General features: G+C 39.2%; 2 protein-coding genes across 2 annotated transcripts in view; one reads left to right on the top strand and one right to left on the bottom strand.

Moving 5' to 3' along the window:
* LOC132110529 (CD276 antigen-like) overlaps window positions 1–24,761 on the bottom strand; it is a 101,869-nt gene that overhangs the window by 32,960 nt on the left and 44,148 nt on the right. The window lies entirely within an intron of this gene.
* LOC132110524 (sodium-dependent lysophosphatidylcholine symporter 1-A-like) overlaps window positions 11,902–24,761 on the top strand; it is a 39,313-nt gene continuing 26,453 nt past the window's right edge. The window contains exons 1-4 of the mRNA XM_059517212.1: window positions 11,902–12,170; window positions 14,872–15,009; window positions 15,393–15,517; window positions 24,404–24,527. Of these exons, the coding sequence (XP_059373195.1) occupies window positions 12,081–12,170; window positions 14,872–15,009; window positions 15,393–15,517; window positions 24,404–24,527 (477 nt within the window). The 5' untranslated portion in view covers window positions 11,902–12,080. The remainder of the gene's footprint in view (window positions 12,171–14,871; window positions 15,010–15,392; window positions 15,518–24,403; window positions 24,528–24,761) is intronic.

Genomic DNA, 24,761 nt, shown 5'->3' with positions numbered 1-24,761 from the left:
CCATCTACAGGCTTGAGCAATCCGCTCGAATGTTGTCAAATAGTGCTCGATGTCTTCATCCTCTTGAAGAGTTAACATCTTTGGGCCTTGCCAGCCCATCCATTGTAGTGAAGCAACTCCTTGCCTAGTTACAGGTGGTGCTATCTCTTGCTCCCCCTCTTCACTATTCTTCCTGCTGTGGAGAATACATGGGGGCAAAGTTGCATGGTATGAAGACGTTGAAGGGGGAAGGGCTTGCTCTGACACACCTCCCAATGTTTGCTGCACCCGAAGCTCTTTCTGTACCTCTGTCTGCAACTGCCCAAACTTATGTTGAAGAGTATGACACCTGTGTTCTTGACGCTGTACTTCCTTTTCTAGAAGAGACTCTTTGGTATGCTGTGACTGCATAAAGCTCTCCAACGTCTTTTTGAGCTGATCCATTTTCTCCCCCATTGGGTCTGCCATCACTGAAGTTGTTACCACTGACCCTATACCATCTTGGTCTGTCCTTGACTCACCACTATATTCATCTTCCTCCACTGTTATCTGATAAGTCTGCTTCTTGGGTTGCATCTTGATGTCTTACTGAAGCCAAGTACAACATGTTCCTGGATCATCATCCCTGTTGATCCTGGAACAACTGTTAGCACTGTAAAAATAAATAAATAATCAGGGAATTTTACAGTAAGATAATGGCAGCTGTGTTTTCCAAAACTTTAAAGTAAAAATATGGTAGTGACATTTTAGGTTTTAAGAATTTAACTTAAATTTAATGTTAAAATGACAACCTACTGAAGCACTAAAAAGATTTGTACCCTTATAAAACACTGATAAATCCCCATAAATATATAAATAACACAGTTGGTAATGAGCAGGGGTGTAAACCTTTAAGTGAAAGTACAGATACTCAGTGAAAATTTTACTCAGTTAAAAGTACAAGTATATAACCGAAAACATTCTTGAGTAAAAGTAAAAAAAAAAGTATTAAAAAAATAGAAGTAACCTAGCAAAAAAATAAAAAATTAAATAAAAGAGAGAGAGAGAGAGAGAGAGAGAGAGAGAGGACATTGTTTCATCATACTGAATCATCCCATTCACACCCTTGTGCAAACATGTTTGACTTTCTTCAGATAAATACATACAGTAATTCTTTAGAAAAAAATCCATCTCTCTGAATATAATGCAAATGTACAGGATGTCCAAAGATGATGCTTGAAAAACTACACAAATTGAAAATGACTATAATCTGTATGACACCTTTTATGCATCAGTGTCTTCTGAAGTGAAATGATAGGTGTGTGTGGGAAAAAATACTTATACTTTAAGCTTTACCTTTGCGTTCACTTGCTGGTTTTTGAAGCAGTCCCATACATTTCCATTTTATTGACTAAAAATCGTTGTTTTTGTTCATCTGAAGAAAGAAAGCCATATATCATCTAGGATAACATGAGGATGACCAAATGATGAGAGCATTTTCATTTGTGGGTGGCGTTTCCCTTTAAAGCAGTCATGAACTGAGAAAGCTGTAACTGAGCCGAACTGAGAGCATAAGTAACTGTTTTTATTATGTGACCACTGTTGCCATAACTGTTATTACTGATCATTGCGAAGGCTGTAGGCTGCCAACATACACAACTGTTAGCCAATCCTAGCAGTGGGCGTTTATGTCTGAATTTACCATACCCCACGCCTATTCAAACTGAGAATTCGGATGAGGAGGTCAAAACAGGAGAAAAGTACCCTATTACTTCCAAATGATGATGTATTTTGATAGTAATTATAACATTTTAGTGGACCTCAGAGAACAGTACGAAAAAAAAAAAAGGCAGTTCATGACATATGTCATAACATGTCCCGGAGTGGTCAAGAGGAGGTGGTAGATAGGCTCAGAACCCTGATGTCATCCAAATAGGACTTTTATTAAATAAAAGTACATATTCACAGTAAGTGTAAAAAAAAAAAAAATTAAAATATAATTTAAATATAATTTACAAAATAACAAAAAACTTCCAAAAAAATAGACAATTAACTCATTGACCACTGTGGTATATAAATGACCAAAGAAAACAAATTGCTACAGGCAGCAAAATAAAATAAATAGACAATTTAAGCAGTATGCCCTCACCTCTCTCTCCAAGGTTCAGTTTAGACTGGCTTATATAGCCTAAGACAGGCTCATTACATAGAAGACCATACCAACTGCAGGGGCATCAGTACCCGAAACCTTTGAAGCATACACACAAAATCATTTAACCGTTTAAACTCTTAAACTTCAAATATACATACAATAAAAACATAAATGAAATTTCTTCAACATAAACCAAATGTTAACTACACCATAAGACATCTCTACATGTCTACATCACTAAGAGATAGGTCCCCTCTGCATTAGTAGAAATGGTTTAATCCATCACAAGAAAAAGGGAAGCTGTAGTCCTGCCTCCTCCTTTGAGGAGTCACCGGACCAGGAGATGGTGAGTACACCGCATGGAAGGAGGCTGTTTGCAATGTGAAGATAAATACAGACTCGAAATAAATAACAGAAACTACAACTTGTCTCTGTGTGGTTAAATGGGGATAAATGTATCATAGGGGAACTATGGTAGACATAACACGATGCGATGACCACTGATATGTGCACCTATCTGCAACACTAACCACATGATATCTAACTGTATATAAATAAATGTTGAAGCATAATGATCAAACCAGATCAAACATAATTATATTTTAAACCTAATATGTAAAGATACATAAAACTGTTGTTTGTACAGACTTCACATGCTCCTGCTATCACGGTAGTGATGAGGTTACCCTAGTACCCGTCATCACACCCCTTAAGCCTGTCACTCATCATAGGGATGGGACAAAAAGTCAGCTACAACATTCTGAGCTTCAGCCCTATATTTAACTTGAAATTTAAAAGGTTGCAGCGAAAGGAACCAGTGGGTAATGCGGGCATTGCTGTCTTTCATCTATTGTAAGGCACAATGATCAGTCTCTAATGTAAAGTCTTTAACAATGAGGTAATACTTCAAAGTATCTAATGCCCACTTGATAGCCAGTGCCTTTTTCTCCACAGTAGAATACCTAATCTGTCAGGGGAAAAATTTCAGACTAATAAACTACACCAGCTTTCGACTTTCGCTGTCACCTTGCAACATGTCGGCTCCTAGACCTACTCCTGATGCATCTGTTTGAACTGTGAAAGAAAAATCAAATTTGGGGTTCTGCAACACTGGACCCTGACACAAACAGTCCTTGAGATCTTGAAAGGCCTCCTCACACTCAGGTGACCACACAACCTTTTGGGGGCTGCCCTTCTGAGTGAGGTCTGTGAGTACGGCCGTTCGAATGGAAAAATTGGGAATAAACTGCCTATACCAGCCTACCAGACCTAAAAAGGAGCTCACCCTCTTTTTGGTTGTTGGAGGTGGGCAAGAACGTACAGCCTCCACTTTGTCAACTTGAGGTTTAATTACCCCACCTCCCAGCACATACCCCAAATAAGACACTTTAGGCTTTACTAAATGACATTTAGTGGCGTTAACCACCAGCCCAGCATCTAAAATTCTTGAAAATACAGCCGACAGGTGCTCCAGCTGGTCTTCCCATGACGAGCTGTAAATCACCACATCATCAATGTAGGCTGCTGTTAAGTCCTCAGTACCTCTCAATACACAGTCCATAGTACTCTGAAAAGTGGCTGCGGCCCCATGAAGGACAAACAGCATGACCATAAAATGAAAAAGCCCACTTGGGACCCTTAAAGCAGTTAGCTCCTTGGAAGTGTCCATCAAAGGAATCTGCCAATACCCCTTACATAGGTCCAGTATGCTCAGATATTTGGTTTTTCCCAAACGCTCTATGAGTTCATCAACCCTTGGCATGGGGTAAGAGTCAAAGGCAGAAATAGCGTTCAGCTTGGAGAAATCTACACAGAATCTTAATGTGCCATCTATTTTCGGCACCAAGACAACTGGACTACACCACTCGCTCCTCGACTCCAATTTCCACCATTACTTTTCTTCATTCTTTAACTCTGGGATGAGCCTTGCAGGAACCCTACAGCAGGTCCGTCAAATTTGACCAGGTGATAGAAGGTGGATGTCATGCTGCATTACCTCTGTTCTACCTGGTCTATCACTGAAAAGAACCTCTGTGACCCTTGATTGAAGATTTTCCTGCTGCTCTGACGTCAGATGACTCAACTCAGAAAAGACGGGAGAATTCATAGCTGTCGGGAAGTATTGCTCGTTGGATTCTTCCTCCTCCTCAATTTTCAGTGCAAACAGCTGATCTGACAGTGGCCCTGACCTATCCTGCCAGGGTTTTAGCAAGTTGATGTGAAAGATTTGATTCTTTTTCCGTCGGTCAGGCAGGTATAGTTCATAATTGACAGGACCCAACTTCCTCAGTATCTCATAAGGGCCCTGCCACTTGGCAAGCAGCCCACTGTCTGACGTTGGAAGGAGAAGTAACACTTTTTGGCCAGGGTTCAAAGTTCTTTTCCTGGACGACTGGTCATACCATGACTTCTGTTGCTGCTGGGACTTAACTATATTGGTGTGGACCAGTTCTGTCCATTTTTTCTCTCATTTTAAAGATGTATGAAATGCATTCACCTTTTCTCTTGGTTTTTCTCCCTCCCAGGCCTCTTTCAGAATGTCCAGTGGCCCACGTACCTGGTGACCATAGAGCAATTCAAAGGGAGAGTAAGCTGTTGAGGCTTGAGGCTGTATTATACTGCTATAAGGTTGACCACTGCCAAACCCTCTCCCAGACTTACCAGTCGCACTGTAGATGCCGCCTTGACAGTGACCCAGTTGGTAAGTTGATCGTCTAGCAGTTCAATGATTCAATGAATGTCTCAGCCAGCTCTGCTGCTTGTCTCGAAGAGGTGGGGTTGTGCTCACAGATCAAAGTTCTGATTTCAGGGTTAACCAGGGTTGCCAGAAACTGTTCCAGAATAATCATCTCTCCAATTTCCTCCTTAGTCCAATGCCTGGATGTTATCCATTTGTCATAAAGATCTTTCAATCTTGCCTGCAGCTCTTTGGAAGTCTCCCCTTGTCGGAGGGCTTTTGCCCTAAAACGTTGTCTATTGGTCTCTGCATTAATCTCGAACTTAACCAAGATTGCTTCTTTCACCCTAACATACTCAATAATAATAATAATAATAATAATAATAACAATAATTAATTGCATTTATATAGCGCTTTTCTAGGCACTCAAAGCGCTTTACATTGTCAGAGGGGTATCTCCTCATCCACCTGGATGATGCAACGGCAGCCATAGTGTGCCAGAACACTCACCACAAACCAGCTTACTGGTGGAGAGGAGACAGAGTGATGAAGCCAATCAGTGGATATGGGGATTGTTAGGATTCTATAATGGTCGAAGGCCAAGGGGCAAATTTTGCCAGGATTTTGCATGACCACAGAGAGTCAGGACCTCGGGTTAACGGCTCATCCGAAGGATGGTGCTTGTTGACAGTATAGTGTCCCCATCACTACACTGGGGCGCTAGGACCCACACAGACCACAGGGTGAGCATGCCCTGCTGGCCTCACTAGCACCTCTTCCAGCAGCAACCTAGTTTTCACAGGAAGTCTCCCATCCAGGAATGACCAGGCTCAGCCCTGCTTAGCTTCAGTGGGAAACCGGTCTTGGGCTCCAGAGTGATATGGCTGCCTGCTTAAAAGTATCTTCAAGCTCCATGGCAACATAAGCTGCTCTTGCCTTGCCTGTCAGCAGTGGCATTAGATGTAACACCCAATCCTCAGTTGGCCATCTACAGGCTTGAGCAATCCGCTCAAATGTTGTCAAATAGTGCTCGATGTCATCATCCTCTTGAAGAGTTAACATCTTTGGGCCTTGCCAGCCCATTCATTGTAGTGAAGCAACTCCTTGCCTAGTTACAGGTGGTGCTATCTCTTGCTCCCCCTCTTCACTATTCTTCCTGCTGTGGAGAATACATGGGGGCAAAGTTGAATGGTATGAAGATGTTGAAGGGGGAAGGGCTTGCTCTGACACACCTCCCAATGTTTGCCGCACCCGAAGCTCTTTCTGTACCTCTGTCTGCAACTGCCCAAACTGATGTTGAAGAGTATGCCACCTGTGTTCTTGACGCTGTGCTTCCTTTTCTAAAAGAGACTCTCATTTTCTCCCCCATTGGGTCTGCCATCACTGAAGTTGTTACCACTGACCCTATACCCTCTTGGTCCGTCCTTGACTCACCACTATATTCATCTTCCTCCACTGTTCTCTGATAAGTCTGCTTCTTGGGTTGCATCTTGATGTCTTACTGAAGCCCTCTACTGCACTGGATCCCACCACTGCCACCATTTGTCATAACATGTCCCGAAGGGATCAATAGGAGGTGGTAGATAGGCTCAGAACCCTGATGTCATCCAAAGAGGACTTTTATTAAATGCCAGTGGAGAAGTAGGGGTGTACATATTCACAGTAAAAATACAAACAAATTTACAAAATATTTTATAAAATATAAAAACTTACAAAAAAATAGACACTTAACTCAGTGCTCACTTTGTATATAAACGACCAAAGAACACAAATTGCTACAGGCAGCAAAATCTACATAGAAACTTTAAGCAGTATACCCCCACCTCTCTCTCCAAGGTTCAGTTTAGACTGGCTTATATAGCCTAAGACAGGCTCATTACATAGAAGACCATACCAACTGCAGGGGCATCAGTACCCAAAACTTTTGAAGCATACACACAAAATCATTTAACAATTCAAACTCTTAAACTTCAAATATACATACAATAAAAACATAAATGCAATTTCTTCAACATAAACCAAATGTTATCTACACCATAAGACATCTCTAAATGTCAACATCACCAAAAAGGGAAGCTGTAGTCCTATGGAATTATATTTGCTTCAAAAAAAAATAAAAATGAAAGTGACTTTATAAAACTGAACGTAACTTTTTCAGAAACTATCAAAAATATGTCATTACAAAAGAATACAAACACAATGAAAATGAAAAAAAATGAACTCAGTTGCACAAATTTAACAGGCTCTTCAAATATGCTTCATTCTTTGTTAATGTTTTTCAAAGATTCGTTTTTGCTAATCGTGGATTCTGAATGCATTGCCACAGATTTCGCTTACGCTTCACAGTTTTTCGTTTGGTGTTTTGACACAAAACTCTCGTGGGGGCGGGCTTAATGGTGATCTACTCTGATTTGGGTAATGAGCTTTTGATGGACAGGTGCTCTCTGACCTGGAAGTACAGACGTTACTCAGTGGCGTGCATATTGGAAAGCTCTCACGGTGATTTGTATGCAATACGTTGTGCTTTGTATTAATAAATATGTAAATAATATTTGACCTTTGATTGTCTCAGTCTGTAGACATGAGCTCTCAGGAGAGACACGGAGTGGCATCATCTTCCTCCTTCGCTTGTCCTTCAAGGCAGCTTGAAGTAAGCTTGTGTTACTGAAGTAACCAATAACATCGATACAAGTTTTTTGCATGTTACAGTGTGCAACAGTTCGTTGTGGGTTATTCAGGGCCGTAGCTGGGGTTTGCGGGGCCCCGGTGCAGGTTGAACCGGTGGGCCCTGTTCGAAATTTTTAATTTGTATGTTCATTTTTTTTTTATTATTAGTGCTATTTACACAGAGTTTACTTTTTTTTAAGTCTGTAGGTGTCCAGGTACAGAAACTAAATAATCAAATGTAAAATAACACTGCATAGTCTTCAATGTAAAATAAAATATACAATCAAACCTAAATGTAATCAGACACCATCAACATTTCTCACATTATCACAGTTTATTTGCTATAGTTTGGAAAATGGTAATAAAATATGGCAAGAACTTAAAAATAAAGTAATGACAATATTTACACAACAATCAATACTTTGTTGACCAGTTACCAAGCAATGCTTAATTTTGTTCTGACTGTTGTGAAAAGATTGCATTAGCAATTCAGGAAAAAACACATAAGTAAAACATGTTGCTTTATATGGTGCTGAATAATTTTTGGTCCCAATTTTATTATTATTATTATTATTATTAATAATAATAATAATCAATTTCACTAGTAGTCCACTGTATGAAGAATTTTGGGGTATAATATCTGCTGTTCTGTCCTATGTTCATTACTGCACTGATGTTGTCCTGCCCACAAAGACCATTATGGTTTTTCCCAACCAGAAGCCATGGATGGACGGCACAGTGTGGCACCTGCTTAAAGCCCGGGACGCAGCTTACGGGTCAGGAGACAGGCTGGCTTACAGTAGGGCCCGGAAAGAACTGAAAAAGGGTATCCAATTAGCAAAACTCAGATATAAACAGCGCATTGAGGAGCATTTCAACAACAACAATCCACGTAATATGTGGAGAGGTATAAGGACCATTACGGACTATAAGCACAGTGACCGGCAGGTCAGCCATGACCCCACTCTGCCAGATACCCTGAACAGCTTCTTTGCACGCTTTGACTCAGTGAGCAGCAGAGAGACTGTACACCTCCCCCAACTAGAGGAGCAGCACCAGCCCCTAGTCCTGCAGCGGCACCAAGTGTGTTCTACCCTAAAGAACATCAATATCAACAAGGCTGCAGGACCCGATAAGGTGTCGGGTTGGGCTCTGAAATCATGTGCTGACCAGCTGGCAGGAGTTTTCCTGGACATTTTCAACCTGTCCCTGCAGCTTTCTATGGTCCCTGTTTGCCTCAAAACCTCTATCATTGTGCCTGTACCCAAAAAATCAGTCGCCACATGCCTCAATGATTATCGTCCAGTTGCCCTAACCCCGGTAATTATGAAGTGTTTTGAGAGGATCCTCCTTAATTACATCAGAGATGCTATCCCTGTTGGACTTGACAGCCTTCAGTTCGCTTACAGGAAGAACCGCTCTACGGAGGATGCTGTCTCGCTAGCACTCCATATAGCCATGACACACCTGCAGCACCCCAACACTTATGTTAGGATGCTATTCGTGGACTTCAGCTCAGCTTTTAACACTGTTCTCCCGGATAAGCTGGTGCTGAAGCTCCACAACCTGGGACTATCAGTTTCACTGTGTTCCTGGATCAGGGACTTTCTCACAAATCGTCCACAGTTGGTGAGGATAGGGAACTATACATCTTCCACCCTGATCCTGAACACTGGAACACCGCAGGGCTGTGTGCTCAGCCCGGTCCTCTTCAGCCTCTTTACTCATGACTGTTCTGCTATTCATTCCACAAACACGCTCGTGAAGTTTGCAGACAACACCACCGTGGTGGGTCTCATATCTGACAATGATGAGACTCAATACAGAGAGGAGATCCAGCACCTGATACATTGGTGTTCAACAAATAATCTTATTTTGAACACCAACAAGACCAAGGAGGTCATAGTGGACTTCAGGAGGTCCAGGAAGACAAAGCACGCTCCTCTTTGCATACGGGGGGATGAAGTGGAGCGTGTGGATAGTATTAAGTTCCTGGGCGTCCATATTTCATCTGACCTGTCCTGGTCTGTCAACACATCACACCTGGTGAAGAAGGCGCAACAACGTCTTTTCTTCCTCAGGAAGTTAAAACGTACTGGACTCTCCTCTCAGCTGCTCAAGAACTTCTACAGTGCTACAATAGAAAGCATACTTTGCTTAAATGCAACGGTGTGGTATGGCAGCTGCACTGCAAAGGAAAGGAAGGACTTGGCACGGGTGGTGAGAACTGCTCAGAGGATTGTGGGCTGCCATCTCCAAGACCTGGACACGATATATGCTGTCCGAATCAGGAAGAAGGCCAGCCGCATCGTGGCCGACCCCATCCACCCGGGAAATGGACTGTTTGTACCGCTTCCTTCAGGAAGGCGGTACAGAAACATCAAGACCACCACAACCAGACTCAAAAACAGCTTTTTCCCCAGAGCTGTGAAAGCTATCAACCCCCTCCATTCCCTCGCAGTCAAACACACATGCAACCTCCCTATATAGCCACACACTTACTCGCTCACATGCACCCTACTCCTACTGATGCAAAATACTTACTTGAATACAAAAACTCTGATTGTTTTGCATTGCTGCACTATGTTTTTAATCTACTTGATTTTAATACTCTAGTAGGCCTATATATATTTACTCTGCTGCTATTGAATGTATTCTGGTGTCCGGTGTTTACTTGAGGTATTTATTTCTATTTTATATTTATATATTGCTTGTGTTTATATAATTGCTGTGTCATTTTTTGTATGATAACTGTTTTAAGCCGAGAGTCTCACACAAAATTTCGTTATGTGTGAGCATAATGACAATAAAACATTCTGATTCTGATTCTGATTCTGAATATGTCACAGTTCACTTTATTTTGCTATACTCACTTGCATAAATGTATTATAGTGTTCTGCACCTAGTATATAAATATATATCTGGTGTCTGAATAATAGTTGGTTTGACTAGGACCCACACAGACCACAGAGTGAGCACCCCCTGCTGGCTTCACTAGTACCTCTTCCAGCAGCAACCTATAGTTTTCCCAGGAAGTCTCCCATCCAGGTACTGACCAGGCTCAGCCTTGCTTTGCTTCAGTGGGAAACCGGTCTTGGGCTCCAGGGTGATATGTCTGCCGGCCAATTACTCCAACATTAATAGCAAATGTAAAGATACATAAAACAGTTGCTTATACAGACTTCACATGCTCCTACTATGGCGGTAGTGATGAGGTCACCCTAGCACTCGTCATCACAATGACCTTTTTAAATCGCCAGATGTGATGCAGAGTCCAGAAACATATTCCAGACAGAATACAAGAATGCTGATGAATTTTTTTTTTTATAAAGTTTTTATATTTAATTAGGATTAGTGTTTTGGCGAGAGAAGATGGAGCCAAACAGTTTTCATTCAGTTTGTTACCTCCAGACAAAACTGTCAATTAAGATTTAAATTTTTAAGGTAGGTTACCTGGATATGAATTAAATCACTGATGTTTGATTTTTTGAGCTATGTAATTTTGGCTCCAAGTAGATACATCCAGAGCAGACGATGGGGTTAACTATTAAGGCTGGAGTTAAAATTGATGTTGAATATGATTAAAGTGCCCCTATTATGGATATCTGAAAATGACCTTATATGCATAGTGTAACACAGCTCTAACTGAATGAAAACCTACTGCAAAGTTTTACATCTGAAAGTGCAACATGCATAAAGTTATTGTCTCTCAGAAACAAAGTCAGCTATCATTGAAACGAGTCGTATTGCCCCCATATTGCCCGCTCACTTGGTGTTCTCGGCGGTGGGCTGAATGAAAATGCAAATTCATTATTTGCTATAGGTGCCTTTTGAAGCGGTAATTTTTCTTTCTTATTTTTTTCTTTTTATTTAGTTGATTTGATTCATTTTGGGCGTTTCGTTTCTGTTCGTTAAGATGAATGTGTGTTTATGCCATTTGCACTGTGATTGGTTGGATTAGTTCCACTTGGCACTGTGTCGCTCACATTACGAGATTACAGGTTTGAAAATATCATAGCATCTAGGCTTAGCTCGAGATGAAGAGATAAAGTCAACAACTTTTAGAGGTAGAATGTGAATGTAGAAGGTGAATGTTTATGCATTTATTATTTTCTGCTTTTAATGTTTTTCATTTAATGAACAGACTTGGTGGATAAAACCAAGTCATCTTCTTACTTTTTTGTATTTTTTGAAAATCTGTTACACTCAGATCCATGTCACAATTTCACTGCAACTTTAATTCACACTTCTACCAATTTATGTTAACAATCACAGCAACATGGGTACCTTGCCCAAGAGCGCTTCTGGGCTCATTCTGTTTGGCCCAAGGTTAAAACATTTATCTTATGATACGAGACACCAGATATTTTTGGATTATCCACCACCCCACCATATAGATGTTCATATCGGCATTCGCCTGCGTGTGCTCATCTTTCGATACGTGACGGTGAATAAAAAAAGCGCGTGGGCGTGAACACGGGCACTTCAGCAACAAGGCAGAAGTGGAGAGCAGCATACGTTTGTTCGCTCGTGGAAGCAGCACTTTATCAAACAGTGTTTCTTAGCCTGAACGCAAGAATAAAGCACGCTCTGCACCTGAAATAAAAAATACCTCTGATTAGTGTTATGGCAAGTGAAGAGGGAGCCGAACAGTTCTCATCCGGTTTGTTACCTACAGCCATAACTATCAATCAAGATGGAATTAGAATTCCCACGGTAGGTTACTTGGATATGAATTAAATCACTGATGTTTGATTTTTGCACTTTGTATTTTTGGCTCCAAGTAGGTACTTTGTATTTTTGGCTCCAAGTAGGTACTTTCAGAGCAGACGGTGGGGTTAAATAATAAGGCGGGGGTTTAGATTGATGTTGAATATAATGATTAAAGTGCCCCGTTATAGATATTTGAAATGCATTGTGTAACACAGCTCTAAGTGAATAAAAATATCATGCAAAGTTTTACATCTGAAAGTGCACCGTGTATACATTTATTGTCTCTCAAAAGAAAGAGTCGACTCTGAATCATTGAAATGCGTAATTTTTTTAACGAATCCCAAGCCGTTTCATGTCCGTTTCACGAAAGAGTTATTCATTTAGAGGATATTTAATAAATAAATAAACAAGACATTGATTAATCGAACACAAGCATATATACATTTATTTATCAATACCAGACTCCTATTAAAAAAGTACATTATCCAGCATGCATCACCTATAATTAGTCACTTACCCTGTGACCTGGCAGAAAACGCTTAAACTGCTTACTGCACGCACCGCGGAGCGTTGTTAAACTCATCTCTGAATAGTGTTTTACCTGCAGTTGAGCGTTGTTTTGGTAAACTCACATCTGGATGCTATTCCACCTGCAGTAGAGCGTTGTTAAACTCACCTCTGAATAGTGTTTTACCTACAGTTGAGCGTTGTTTTGGTTAAACTCACATCTGGATGCTGTTCTACCTGCAGTAGAGCGTTGTTAAACTCACCGCTGAATGCTGTTAAACTACACGATGAACGCTCCCCCTATTTCTTAGAGGTTCGCTTTGATATCAGACTGCGAGGGATTTCTTAACATTAAAACCTAGTTGTGTGGCCAGATAAAGATGATATGGAGGACACCATTTGACCAGCCTCGGCAAAGATCATTTATTGTAGCCTATCTATTCGTATTTATTGTAGTCTCGATCCATCCACAGCAAACTTTTTTATTTTTTTCATCCACAGCAAACAAAGGGCCGCGTGTGCTTACCCAAAACGTCAAATTTTGGTGCCTCAGGCTCGGGTTCAGGGTTCCATAGAAGTCTAACGGACTGCCCTGCTCGTTGAAAAATGACGCCAAAGGGATACCCAGTGCGTTAAAATGTGACGCCAAGAGGTCCTGACCAAGCCGTCCATATGTGACGAGTTGGGAGTGAGAACGTGTTGGTCGCAGCGGTTATGAAGAATAAAGAAGGGAAATGTAAAGATAAACTTTGAAATGAAGCAGCAAAATCTTCTCAGGTAAAAGTAATTAGAACCGTGTCTAGGGACAAGTAGGCCGTCACTACTCTGACCTTTACAGTCATATTATTTGATTCACTCTTATCGCTTATGACAGAGCTAATCATGATGATCTTGTCTTTGGAAAATATTATTTTATTTGCTAACGCCAGAAACACTGAATCTCTTTAAAAACGTGCTTTTGTTGTCACTATATTGCATGGTTATATTTCTTAAAGTAAAAAAAAAAATGTGTGTGTGCCATTTTTATATGTAAACTCTTAACATCAGTCAATCAAACATTATAACATGATAATCAAGTATTACTTAATGATAGAACTTTAGAATTTAGATTGATTGAGTATCTATTTAGAATTAAAACTTGATGTAGCTATTAGTCATTTTATCTGAATTTAGGATTGGTGGTGGTGCTTTTTTGAAGAATCAGTGCTTCTGTAAAACAAAAAGGGGAAAAAACTTACTGTTAAGATAATAATGATAAGAATACTAATAAGAACTAAAAAAACACACTAAGGATTAACAGCTACTGGATTCATGAATATTAATCAGGTTGTGTGCATTCGCTTGAACTTATTTGCTAAAATCAAAACAGGGACGATAATAGGTGAACGACAGCCAATGAGATTGCCGTTTGTGCATTAGTTCCGCCCGCTACCGGTAACCTGGATGTTCTTAAAAGCTGAAAAAACTGTTCTGGAGCAGTTATGATTTTGCATATATCATACCTGTACATAATTGTCTATATTATATTTTGTGTTTTTGCTTTTTTGCACATTGTTTTTTTGTCTATTTTTATATTATTCTTTTTATTATCTTTGTCTAAACCTCATTCTGATTCTGATTCTGATTCTAAATATAAATTAACCATGAACATTTGGGTGGTGTTATGCAAATCTTCCCACACAGTGATGTAGACATGTGGGGGTGTGTTTAAATGAGGCGTTTTTGGAGGGCGTGGATGAGTCTTGACTTTTATACAGAATAGCTCTTTGGGTTTGAGACTTAAGTCTTTGCAACTTTAGGGATCTCTTCTATGCATGAACAGCTTGTAACACTCCAAAGAGAAAGAAAAACTTGAAATTGCATCATATGATCCCTTTAAATGTCCAGTTTATCTGTAATGTCCCTGCAGAGCCAAAGCAGGAGAACATTGATTGTTTTATTACTGCTGGACTGTAATGCTAAGAGCATTCCAGCAGTTATGAAGGGTTTTTGATGCTGAACACTGGTATTTTTTAAGAGCTTTAAATGGAAAGTCCCAAAAACAGAATCCAAGCTTAATCAACTCCTTCAGTTAGGATTTTATTGTGTCCTCTTGCAGTGAAAAGTTCATTGGTTTCTCATGGGTCTAGTTTTACTTGCTTAAATCACTGTCATTGTCCGTTCTTTTATAATCACATTTTTTTAAACCTCCTTTCAGCTCTCACCACAGCAGGAGAGCAAAAGAGGTCTGACTGTATGGAGTAAGGTGTGTTTTGCAATTGGAGGGGCTCCATATCAGATCACAGGCAGTGCCCTGGGCTTCTTTCTACAAATCTTTTTGCTTGATGTGGCACTGGTGAGCATGCATATGTGAACACTATAACTGAATGGCAGAGGATCCTCAGCTCCAGTTATCTTGATCAAAACTCCTGCTGCCTCATTATTACAATCGATTCCATAGCGATAACCAATCAGATCTTCTCATCCGAGTCTGTCGAGCAAATGAAGGATTGGTACCAGATGAAGTGAGATGTGGTTAAAGAACTATCATGTTTAGTCAAGTCAAGTAGATTATATTTTTTGTAGCACTTTTCACAATACACATTGTTTCGAAGCAGCTTTAAATAAAATACTGAAATTAATGTTCTTCAAAATGTTTTTTTTCTAGTCATTTTTTTTTTAGAAAGCAATGCTGTGTGTAAATCCTACATTAACTAATGACCAAATCTGTCTTTCTAGTTGGATCCCCTCAATGCTTCTGTGATCCTGTTTGTGGGTCGGGCCTGGGATGCTGTGACTGATCCTACAGTTGGGTTTTTAGTAAGCAGAACCCCATGGACACGGCATGGACGCATGATGCCCTGGTATGTGATTGTCAGAAATCCACACCATGAAATTATATTGTTTCAAGAATCAAGATTTTATTTGTCATGTACAAATTATATGACATACAACAAGCAGTGAAATGTAGATCTGGCATACTCTTTTTAGACTGTGCAAAAAAAAGAAGAGAAAATTAAATGCAATAATGAAATATCCGAAGGGGGAAAAAATAATAATAAAAGATAATTAAATACAAATAATGAAATATACACAATATATTAAAGTACTACACAGATGCTCATACAAGAACTGTTATACAGATGATGTGCAGAGATGTAAACAATGTGCAGATGAGTTGAGTTGTAATGTGCCGGATGTACAATATGCATGATAGTGTTTTCTAAATTCATGAGAAAATTAAAAGGAAATTAAAACTCTGTATTTTATAAACTGGAACTCTGGGATTGGGTGGTTGTTCACAGAAAGAGAAAGAGAGATGTATTTAAAACAGAGAAATGAACATTAGCCATGGTGGTCCAAGCCAAGTCCATCTGCTCTGGATTATGTATCCCAGGGATAGGCAACATTGGTCCTGGAGTGCCGTTGTCTTGCCGAGTTTAGCTCCAACCCTGAAAAAAACCTCACTTATTTGTAACCTTAGTAATCCTGAAGACCTTGATTACCTTTTTCAGATGTGTTTGATTAGGGTTAGAGCTAAACTCTGCACAGGGTTCCCACGCTTCTTGAAAGTATTTGAAGTTCTTGAATAAAAATAAATGTGGATTCAAATCCTGGAAATTACTTAAAAACAAACATAGGTCTATTAATAAGGGTATAAATTAAATTTGAAATCAATTTTGTTTATGCAGGGATTAAAGTTTTTCATTGCTACAATGGATTTTCATCAATTGAAAAAAAAAACCGGGAAAAGAAACATGTAGCACATTGTTGTTGATGTTTTGCCTGCACACCAAAAAACATACCCGCCATGGCTGCAGCTTCAGTGACAACATACTGACACCGCTTGCATCATTCTCAGTCGGGTTATTAGCATAGAACACAGAGCAGGACTTGAATTTAAAATCCATAGATGCCAATGATTAAAGGGGTCATATGATGCGATTTCAATTTTTCCTTTCTCTTTTGACTGTTACAAGCTTTTGGTGCATAAAGAAGATCTGTAAAGTTGCAAAGACTAAAGTCTCAAATCCAAAGAGATACTCTTTATAAAAGTCAAGAAACGGGTTGTTTAAACATGCCCCCACATCTATGTCACTGCTTGGGAAGATTTGCAAAACGCCGCCCAAATGTTCATGCAAAGAAAGGCAGCATACCTTTTATTCTCGCTGTGGAGAAGCTGTGTGTTTCATTCTGAAAGTGAAACTACTTTGTTAGGCCTTCCAAAAGAGCACAATATCGGCTTCGTCATGCCTAGAGCTGATCCATGCTGGTCGCTGAGGAAATACATCAACTTCATGCTGTGGATCTCCGGATCTGCTTTCACTGCTTTTCACTGTAGTCTAGACCTGGTTCGTCACATGTGGTTGCCGCAACCCCCGGCTGCTCCTTCGTTGAATCCGTTGGCCATTCCTCGCTTTAGCTGCTGGCTGCTGCTAACTTAAGCTGCGGCCTATTCCTTACTCAAGCCCCCGGCTATTCCTCACTCAAGCCACTGGCCATTCCTAACTCTTTACAAGGACAGTCTGGAACTTCTGACTCACTGTATGTAAGTAGGTTTACATATGTTAAGGATTTGATGATGCTGATGCTGAAAATTCAGCTTTGATCACAGGAATAAATTACATTTAACAATGTATTCAAATAGAAAACAGTTATTTTAAATAGTAAAAATATTTCACTATATTCCTGCTTTTGCTGTATTTTGGATCAAATAAATGCAGGCTCAGTGAGCAGAAGAGACTTCTTTAAAAGCATAAAATTCTTACTGTTCAAAAACTCTTGACTTATGCTATATTGATTACAGAAATGTTATATTGTAATGTTTTATGTTATATTGTAATGTGATGCCAAGATCTTAATTTTCAGACTGATTGTTCAAGCTAAAATGTGTATTTTGGGCATCTCTTAACCCATAGGTGGCACTGTTCCCAACTTTGGCATGGACTCTTAGATCATGGTGTGTTGATGAAGCGTACCAAGTTTTTTTGTCGATTGATCAAATTTTGGACGCGATACAGCCTCTGAACTAATTTCAGGTCGATCTTTATATATATATATATATATATATATATATATATATATATATATATATATAACATTACAATATAAAAGTGAAGTGACATTCAGCCAAGTTGAGTTAATTTATTAACGAATAATGTATCTTTTGAGTGAATGTACACATTTTTTATGTTAACAGGTTTTAACATGTTATTACAACATTTTTATTACATTTAAAAATTGAGAAATCCAATTTAGAACTTGTACAAGAACTAGAGCAAAACAAAACAAAACAAAAAAAAAACAGTTTGATGGATATTTTATCAATATTTTAGAAATTGTATTTAAATATTACCAGTACTGACTTACCTAAACTAAAACAAAAATCTTCAATCCCAATCGGTAAGCCAATAGAAAAGGGCACACACACTCCAGTTAGGAGCTTACTAGTTCTTTTTTTATTTGCGTTCATTATGAAAGCTATACAGAATAACAGTACTGAGAAAATTATACTTGTTTAATGGTTTGAAATAGAAACTTATTGGTAAAATGAGTTGATTGAATATTATGTTGTAACACCAATATTTAGTTTGTGCAGTAAGAATACAGGCATATTTGTTGAGTTGAAGTGAAATACAATGCAAATCTATTGTTATATTTGTAAGGTGTGCGTGTGTGTATGACATAGGGAAAAATTTTGCTTTCTGATTGGCTCCGCCGACAACACCACCAGAATTCACCAATCAGAGATAAGAGAGAGGCAGTTTAAAAGGTGGTTTGTTTATGCTGTGTAGGACAGTTTCAGTTCCCTTTCGATTCGGTCACTCTACATTGCTATGGGAAGTACACTTTCCTCCAAATACTACTGAAGTCTTATTGAATCACACCAGTGAAACTGGCCAATGGTGGTCAAGTGCACAAAATATGAGGGGGCTGATGGCCACGAATCGTGCGTCTTCTGCTTGGGTCGCACACACACAGAGGCGGCGCTTGAGGGATCGGACTGCCCCCACTGTGGAGATACGACCCTTCGGTCATCACCCAAGGTGATGAACTCGCCCAAATAGCTCTGCCGCACTCTTCAGGTGACAAGCTCGCACCTCAGTGTCCACACGCTCCTCACCCCCCTGTTGCAGGTTCCCTTCCAGCGCAATTCAAGACCGCGGATCTCTTTCCCTCCCCCAGCATGCGGGATATGATGTCTTTCAGTGCCATGGAGTAAACTGAGGATGAAGATGATGCCATTTTGGTGGCTTTCTCCGCGGCAGGCCAGGCCGCTTCAGCACTGCATGTCATGGTGATACTCCATGTGTATCAGGTATTCTGCTGCTGTTCGGTGCGAACATGAGCCAGCGGTGAGGCCAAAACAGCCTTGGCCAAAGCACCATCAGGGCTCAAAGTGCAAGAGACCCCATCCTGACAGAGACGGCAGGTCACCGGCACTGCAATCAAAGCCATGTTCCTGACACTGTCTCTCGGAGGAGGAAAGCTGCACCCAGCCCAGAAGACGAGCCACTGAAAAGGTCTGCTCGCTCCCAAATAAGGGACAGAGGGAGTTCAAACTTCAGGAGTTTGACAGAGGGTTTTTTAGATGTGCAGTCATTGGTGTATAGAGGGAAGAGCAGTAAGGAGAGAACACAAACCTGAGGAGCTCCAGTGCTGATTATATGGGTACTGGATTAGAATTTTCCCAGCCTCACTAGCTGGTGCCTGTCTATCAGGAAGCTGTTAATCAACTGACAGATGGAGGTGGGCACGGAGAGCTGAGTTAGTTTGGGCAGGAGGAGGTTTGGAATGAAAAGTCCACAAACAGGATCCTCACCCAAGTCCCAGATCTGTTTAGATGGTGCAGAAAGTATTGCAGTCCCATATTGACTGCATTGTCCACAGACCTGTTTGCTCTGTAGGCAAACTAAAGAGGGACCAGCAAGGGTTCAATAATGTCCTTCAGGTGGGCAAGCACCAGTTTTTCAAATGACTTCATGACCACAGATGTTAGAGCCACAGGCCTGTAGTCATTTAGTCCTGTAATTGTGGATTTCTTTGGGATGGGAATTAGGGATGTAAAGATTCACTCAACTTACGATTCGATTCGATTCACTATTTTGATTTCACATTTTGATTCGATTCATGATTATTATTATTTTTTACAAAATGAGATTTAAGACAAATTATAAATTAAATTTGTCCTTTTAATTGCTTGGAGAAAATGCTGTACATTTCTTTGTGAAACTGAAATATAATACTGTAATAATATTCTAATATAGCACTTCCATATTACTTTTTTGTTAGTTTTGATTGCTTCTGTTGTTCTTATTTGTAGGTCACTTTGGATAAAAGCATCTGCTAAATTGCAAAATTTAAATCTAATGTAAATGTAAATAGCAAAACTATTTGAAATTTTAAAACAAGCCCCAAATCAAATAAATAACACAAATAAAAATGTGCTATTTCCGTTTAAAATGAGAGGCAACCACTGCATTTTAATCATTATCCAAACAAGGATGCTGCATACATGCAACATTAGCAGTTTTTAATCTAAATTAGTATTGTATCATTAGTATTGTATAATTTCGAAATTTGAAGCAAAAACAATGTTTTGACTTCAATTTTGTGAAACTATACATAAAAATATCTGCTTGAAACAATATATGAGACGCAGATTCACTCTCTGCCAGGTGGTGCTTAAAGCATTTCCTTGTTTTCTGCTGTAAATGAAGCAGAGGTGGACTTATGAACGATGGTGGAGTGTCTGAAGCATGAAGGGACTTTGCACGGCTCCAGTGATCTGTTGAAGGTCTCTGTGAAGATCACGGCCAGCTGGTCAGCACGGGATTTCAAACAGGCTGGTGTAATACAATCTGGGCCTGGTGCTTTTTTCCTTTTCTGCTACTGGATGACCTGGCACACATCATCTTCACTGATGAAGGTGTGGAGGAGAAGGGGGATGCAGGAGGTGCAGTGAATGGTTGTGTGAAGAGGTGTTCTGGGCGGGTGGGGGGTGTTTAAACCTGCAGTAAAACTCATTCAGATCTTCTGCAAGTTATTGATTATCCACAGTGCTGTGGGATGGTGTCTTGTAGTTGATGAGCTTTTTCAGACCTTTCCACACCAGGGGCGCCCCCAAGGGGTGGCCAGGGGTGGACACGGCCACCACTGTATAAACTCTGGCCACCCCTGTGGCCACCCCTAGGATGATTTGCAGTGGGTACTATTAATTTATATTCACAATGTAAATTCAAAATAGTTTAAGAAGTGAAAAAACCATCTCTAGCCAACAAAAAGATTTGAAGATTACTGGACCACAAAACCAGTCTTAAGTGTCGAAATTGAGATTTATGTGCCTCATTAATTTATGACTCATAAATTACTCATATATTTACTTAAGTTTCATGAATGAGGCCAAATGTGCTATCAGTGCGTCAAGAGCACTCATACACTCAGTCTGTACTTCACACAGCACGTGTGAGGTCTTGTGCTCTTCAGAGAAAAATGGAAAAAATGGAAACATGCTGGAATTAATAATTCACTGATAATGCAAAGCGAGTTTCTGTTCACTCTACAATCTCTAATGTAATAATAAGGCTGGTTTCCATTTATTTTGCGTTAATTGCATTAAATTATTTTTACGCATTAAGGATTGTAAAATCAATCGCAAGCGTTATGACAGCCCTAATCTTAATAGAAAAATCCATTTATTATTTTCGGTATGCTCTGAGTGATATCATTTCAAATCATGAAACAGTTTTGTTGCCTGACTTTGATGCAGGCTGCAATATTAATAATTTTTATCTTTTTGTTCCCCGTAGAAATGCACATTTGAAAGTAACTTGAGTTGACAATAGCAGTAGCTTAAATTAGGATGCAGATGTAAATTTGTTCATTTTCAAAAACAGTAACATCTGTAAAATAGTAATCTATTTTTATATGGTGAATTTTAATTATTCTGACTGTTTGGGTTTTATTAAAATTAACCATTGGTCTTACATAGTAAGAAACATTTACGTCATCATAACCACAGTTAAAACCACACATATATAACCACACATTATATAACTATATGGTTTCTAACTATTTGTATGAAAATCAATTGCATTGGTGTGGTGCTGTTGACACAGGAGCCGACATTCTGATGTAGAACCCGGATGCACTGCATCTTGTTTACAAGTAGAGGAATGCACATGCATACGTCGGGGTACTCTCATGAATGCGCTTTGAAGACTGGCACCGAAGAGAAGAAATTGTTGAATTAAAGGGTTAGTTCACCCAAAAATTAAAATTATGCTGTGTTTTACTCACCCCCAAGGCATTCTAGGTGTATATAACTTTCTTCTTTCAGACAAATCCAGTTTTATTAAATATTGTCTTTGATCTTTCAAGCTGTTTAATGCCATTCAGCTGGTGTTGCATGCATCAATCCAAAAGAAGTTAAATAAAAAGCATCAATCTATAAAAAAAAAAGTGTCTTACACTGCTCTGGGGTGTGAAAAAAGGCCTCTAGTAGTGAATTGATGGATTTTTTTAAAGAAAAATATCCATATTCAAAACGTAATCACTTTAATTTAGCTTGTTGTACATGGAAGCAGTTCTGGGCGGACGACGTATGGAGTTTGGCTTTGTGTATGTGCCGCTCAGAAGACATTGGTTTTCATGAGACTCAAAGGCGCATGCACAGCACCAACCTCATACTTCATCAGCCCGGAGCTGCTTCTGTCTAAACTGTTGGCGCAAGCTACATTAAAGTGATTATTGCATTTTGAATATGGATTTCTTTCTTAAAAAATGCATCAATTCGCTGCAGGAGGCCTTTGTTCACCCCCCGGAGATGTGTGAGACAGTAATTATTTTTATTTTTATGGATGGGTGCTTTTTATTTAACTTCTTTTGGACTGATGCATGCAACACCAGCTGAGTGGCATTAAACAGCTTGAAACATCAAAGACAATTTTTTATGTAACTCTGACTGGATTCATCTGAAAGAAGAAAGTCAGCTACACCTAGACTGCCTCTGGGGGGAGTTAAACACAGCCTAATTTTCATTTTTGGGTGAACTAACCATTTAAGTAGTTATTTTATATTTTCTTGCACACAAAAACTATTGTTGTAGCTTCATAAAAATAAAGGCTGAACCATATATTTTAACAATGTCTTCACAATATTTCTGGGCCTTGAATGTGGTAGTTGTGTTTTGGTTTTCATCAAAAACATCTTAATTTGTATTCCAAAGACGAACTGTCTTAAGGGTTTGGAACGACATTAGGGTGAGTAATTTATGACAGAATTAAAATATTTGGGTGAACTATCCCTTTAAAGGAATTTGCTTCTAATAGTCATTTGTTTACAACTCATACTACACATATTGTGCTGTATTTATGAAACCCATTACATTTCCAAAAATATCTTTATACAATGGAACACACAGCACAAAAAATTACTGCATCCCAAAATGCAGTGTGGCCAACACAAATTCTGCAGTCTAATAGAAAAGAAAGATCAGCTTATTGTACGAGGTTTTTCTATCCCGCTGTATACACTGCTGTCAGTCTGAACCATTGATTTCAGAGCGTCTCCTATTGATCACTGTGTAGCATTTGGACCAATCAGACACACAACTATTAGTTATATTTAACAAATAATATCTAACGCCCCCTCATCTAACCAAAGGGTCTATGGACCCTTCCCCCGAAATGCAACAATCACCTCAAAAAAAGGCAGAACAGGCACACTATCTGATAGCTCTAGTTTATGGCTCCCGGGAATGTTGCAAAGCAATTCTTAACTAAAAACAAACAGAATCTCAAAAACAGACACATAATGCCCATAGAAAGGGACTCTTCTCTAATAGGTTCATAAGAAAACCTCTCTTTAAATGAACACACATATCCTTTAGGTCATTGTGTACATTATTGCTGCTTTTGTATATTGTCTGTTGAATTTGACTGTTTTATGCATGCTTATGATAGAAGCACTCGTTTATGTAATCTTACCTATATGTAGTCTTACCATGTTTATTATCTATGAATTTGTCTTCTGATTATCTAAAGGAGAGTGTATATTATATGTTTGTGCTTATGCAACAGATTAGTTTTCTAAGAGCCTTTAGTAATTTTTGCAACCCCAATGTCCCTTTACGATTCCAATTTTGTTAATGCATTAATACTGTATAAAAGTATTTTCTGTGGCCACGTAAATATCCTTTTTTAAAAGTTTATATGAAATTATTAGTTGATGCCAATTTAATTCCACTACAGTTACTGCTGGCAAGTCATATAAATAATTTTAATCATAATTAATTGTAATTATTTATATACATTTCCCTTTTGAGCTTAAATTTGCTACAACTGTTTTCCTAGTAGACTCTCTGATTGGACTAGTGCGAGGAATTTTGGAATGAGGTAGTGTGATTAGAAATCATTTTCACGGCCTGCCAAACTCTAGCTGACTCTGTTAGTTAAATATCTAATGAAACAACATGCAGCACTGACTTTTGTTTAGAGCCATAGGGGAAAGATCAGTGAACCTCACAGAGATGTGATTCGCACTCATTATCTCACCTAACCTCATACAGATGAGTTAATACAGAAGTGACCGTATTCAACCTCAAACATCAAATGAACGGAGATCCTATATGGGTTTTTTATTACACCAGTTCTTAACCAATCAGTTCTTTCTCGGTTCTTCCCCTAAGGCTCAACAACTGTAACAAGCTTTAGTAAAATTAGATGATGATGACTGCTTTCTCTCTGCAGGATTCTGATCTCCACCACACCAGCTGTGTTGTGTTATTTCCTCATATGGGTAGTTCCACCTGTAGAACAGGGAAAGATCTGGTGGTATCTGTTCTTCTACTGTCTCTTCCAAACTCTACAGACAGTTAGTACACATTCACATAGTTTTTGATGAATTAAATGCAACATTATATTCTGTTTTCTGTTCAACATTATATTTATTTACATGTATGTCAACTACTTGTCAAACATCTGGACACTATAAAAAAGGGTTAATCTAAACATTTATGCTTAAATGCTTAAAATTATATATGAATGTCTTTATTAAATAATATTTTAACACTAAAGTTAATATTTAAACTACGCAAATATATTTTTA

Source organism: Carassius carassius, chromosome 30, assembly GCF_963082965.1.
Source record: "Carassius carassius chromosome 30, fCarCar2.1, whole genome shotgun sequence".
Lineage (NCBI taxonomy): Eukaryota > Metazoa > Chordata > Actinopteri > Cypriniformes > Cyprinidae > Carassius > Carassius carassius.
The sequence above is the reverse complement of the archived record's forward strand: the minus strand, read 5'-3'. Positions and strand labels throughout refer to the sequence as shown.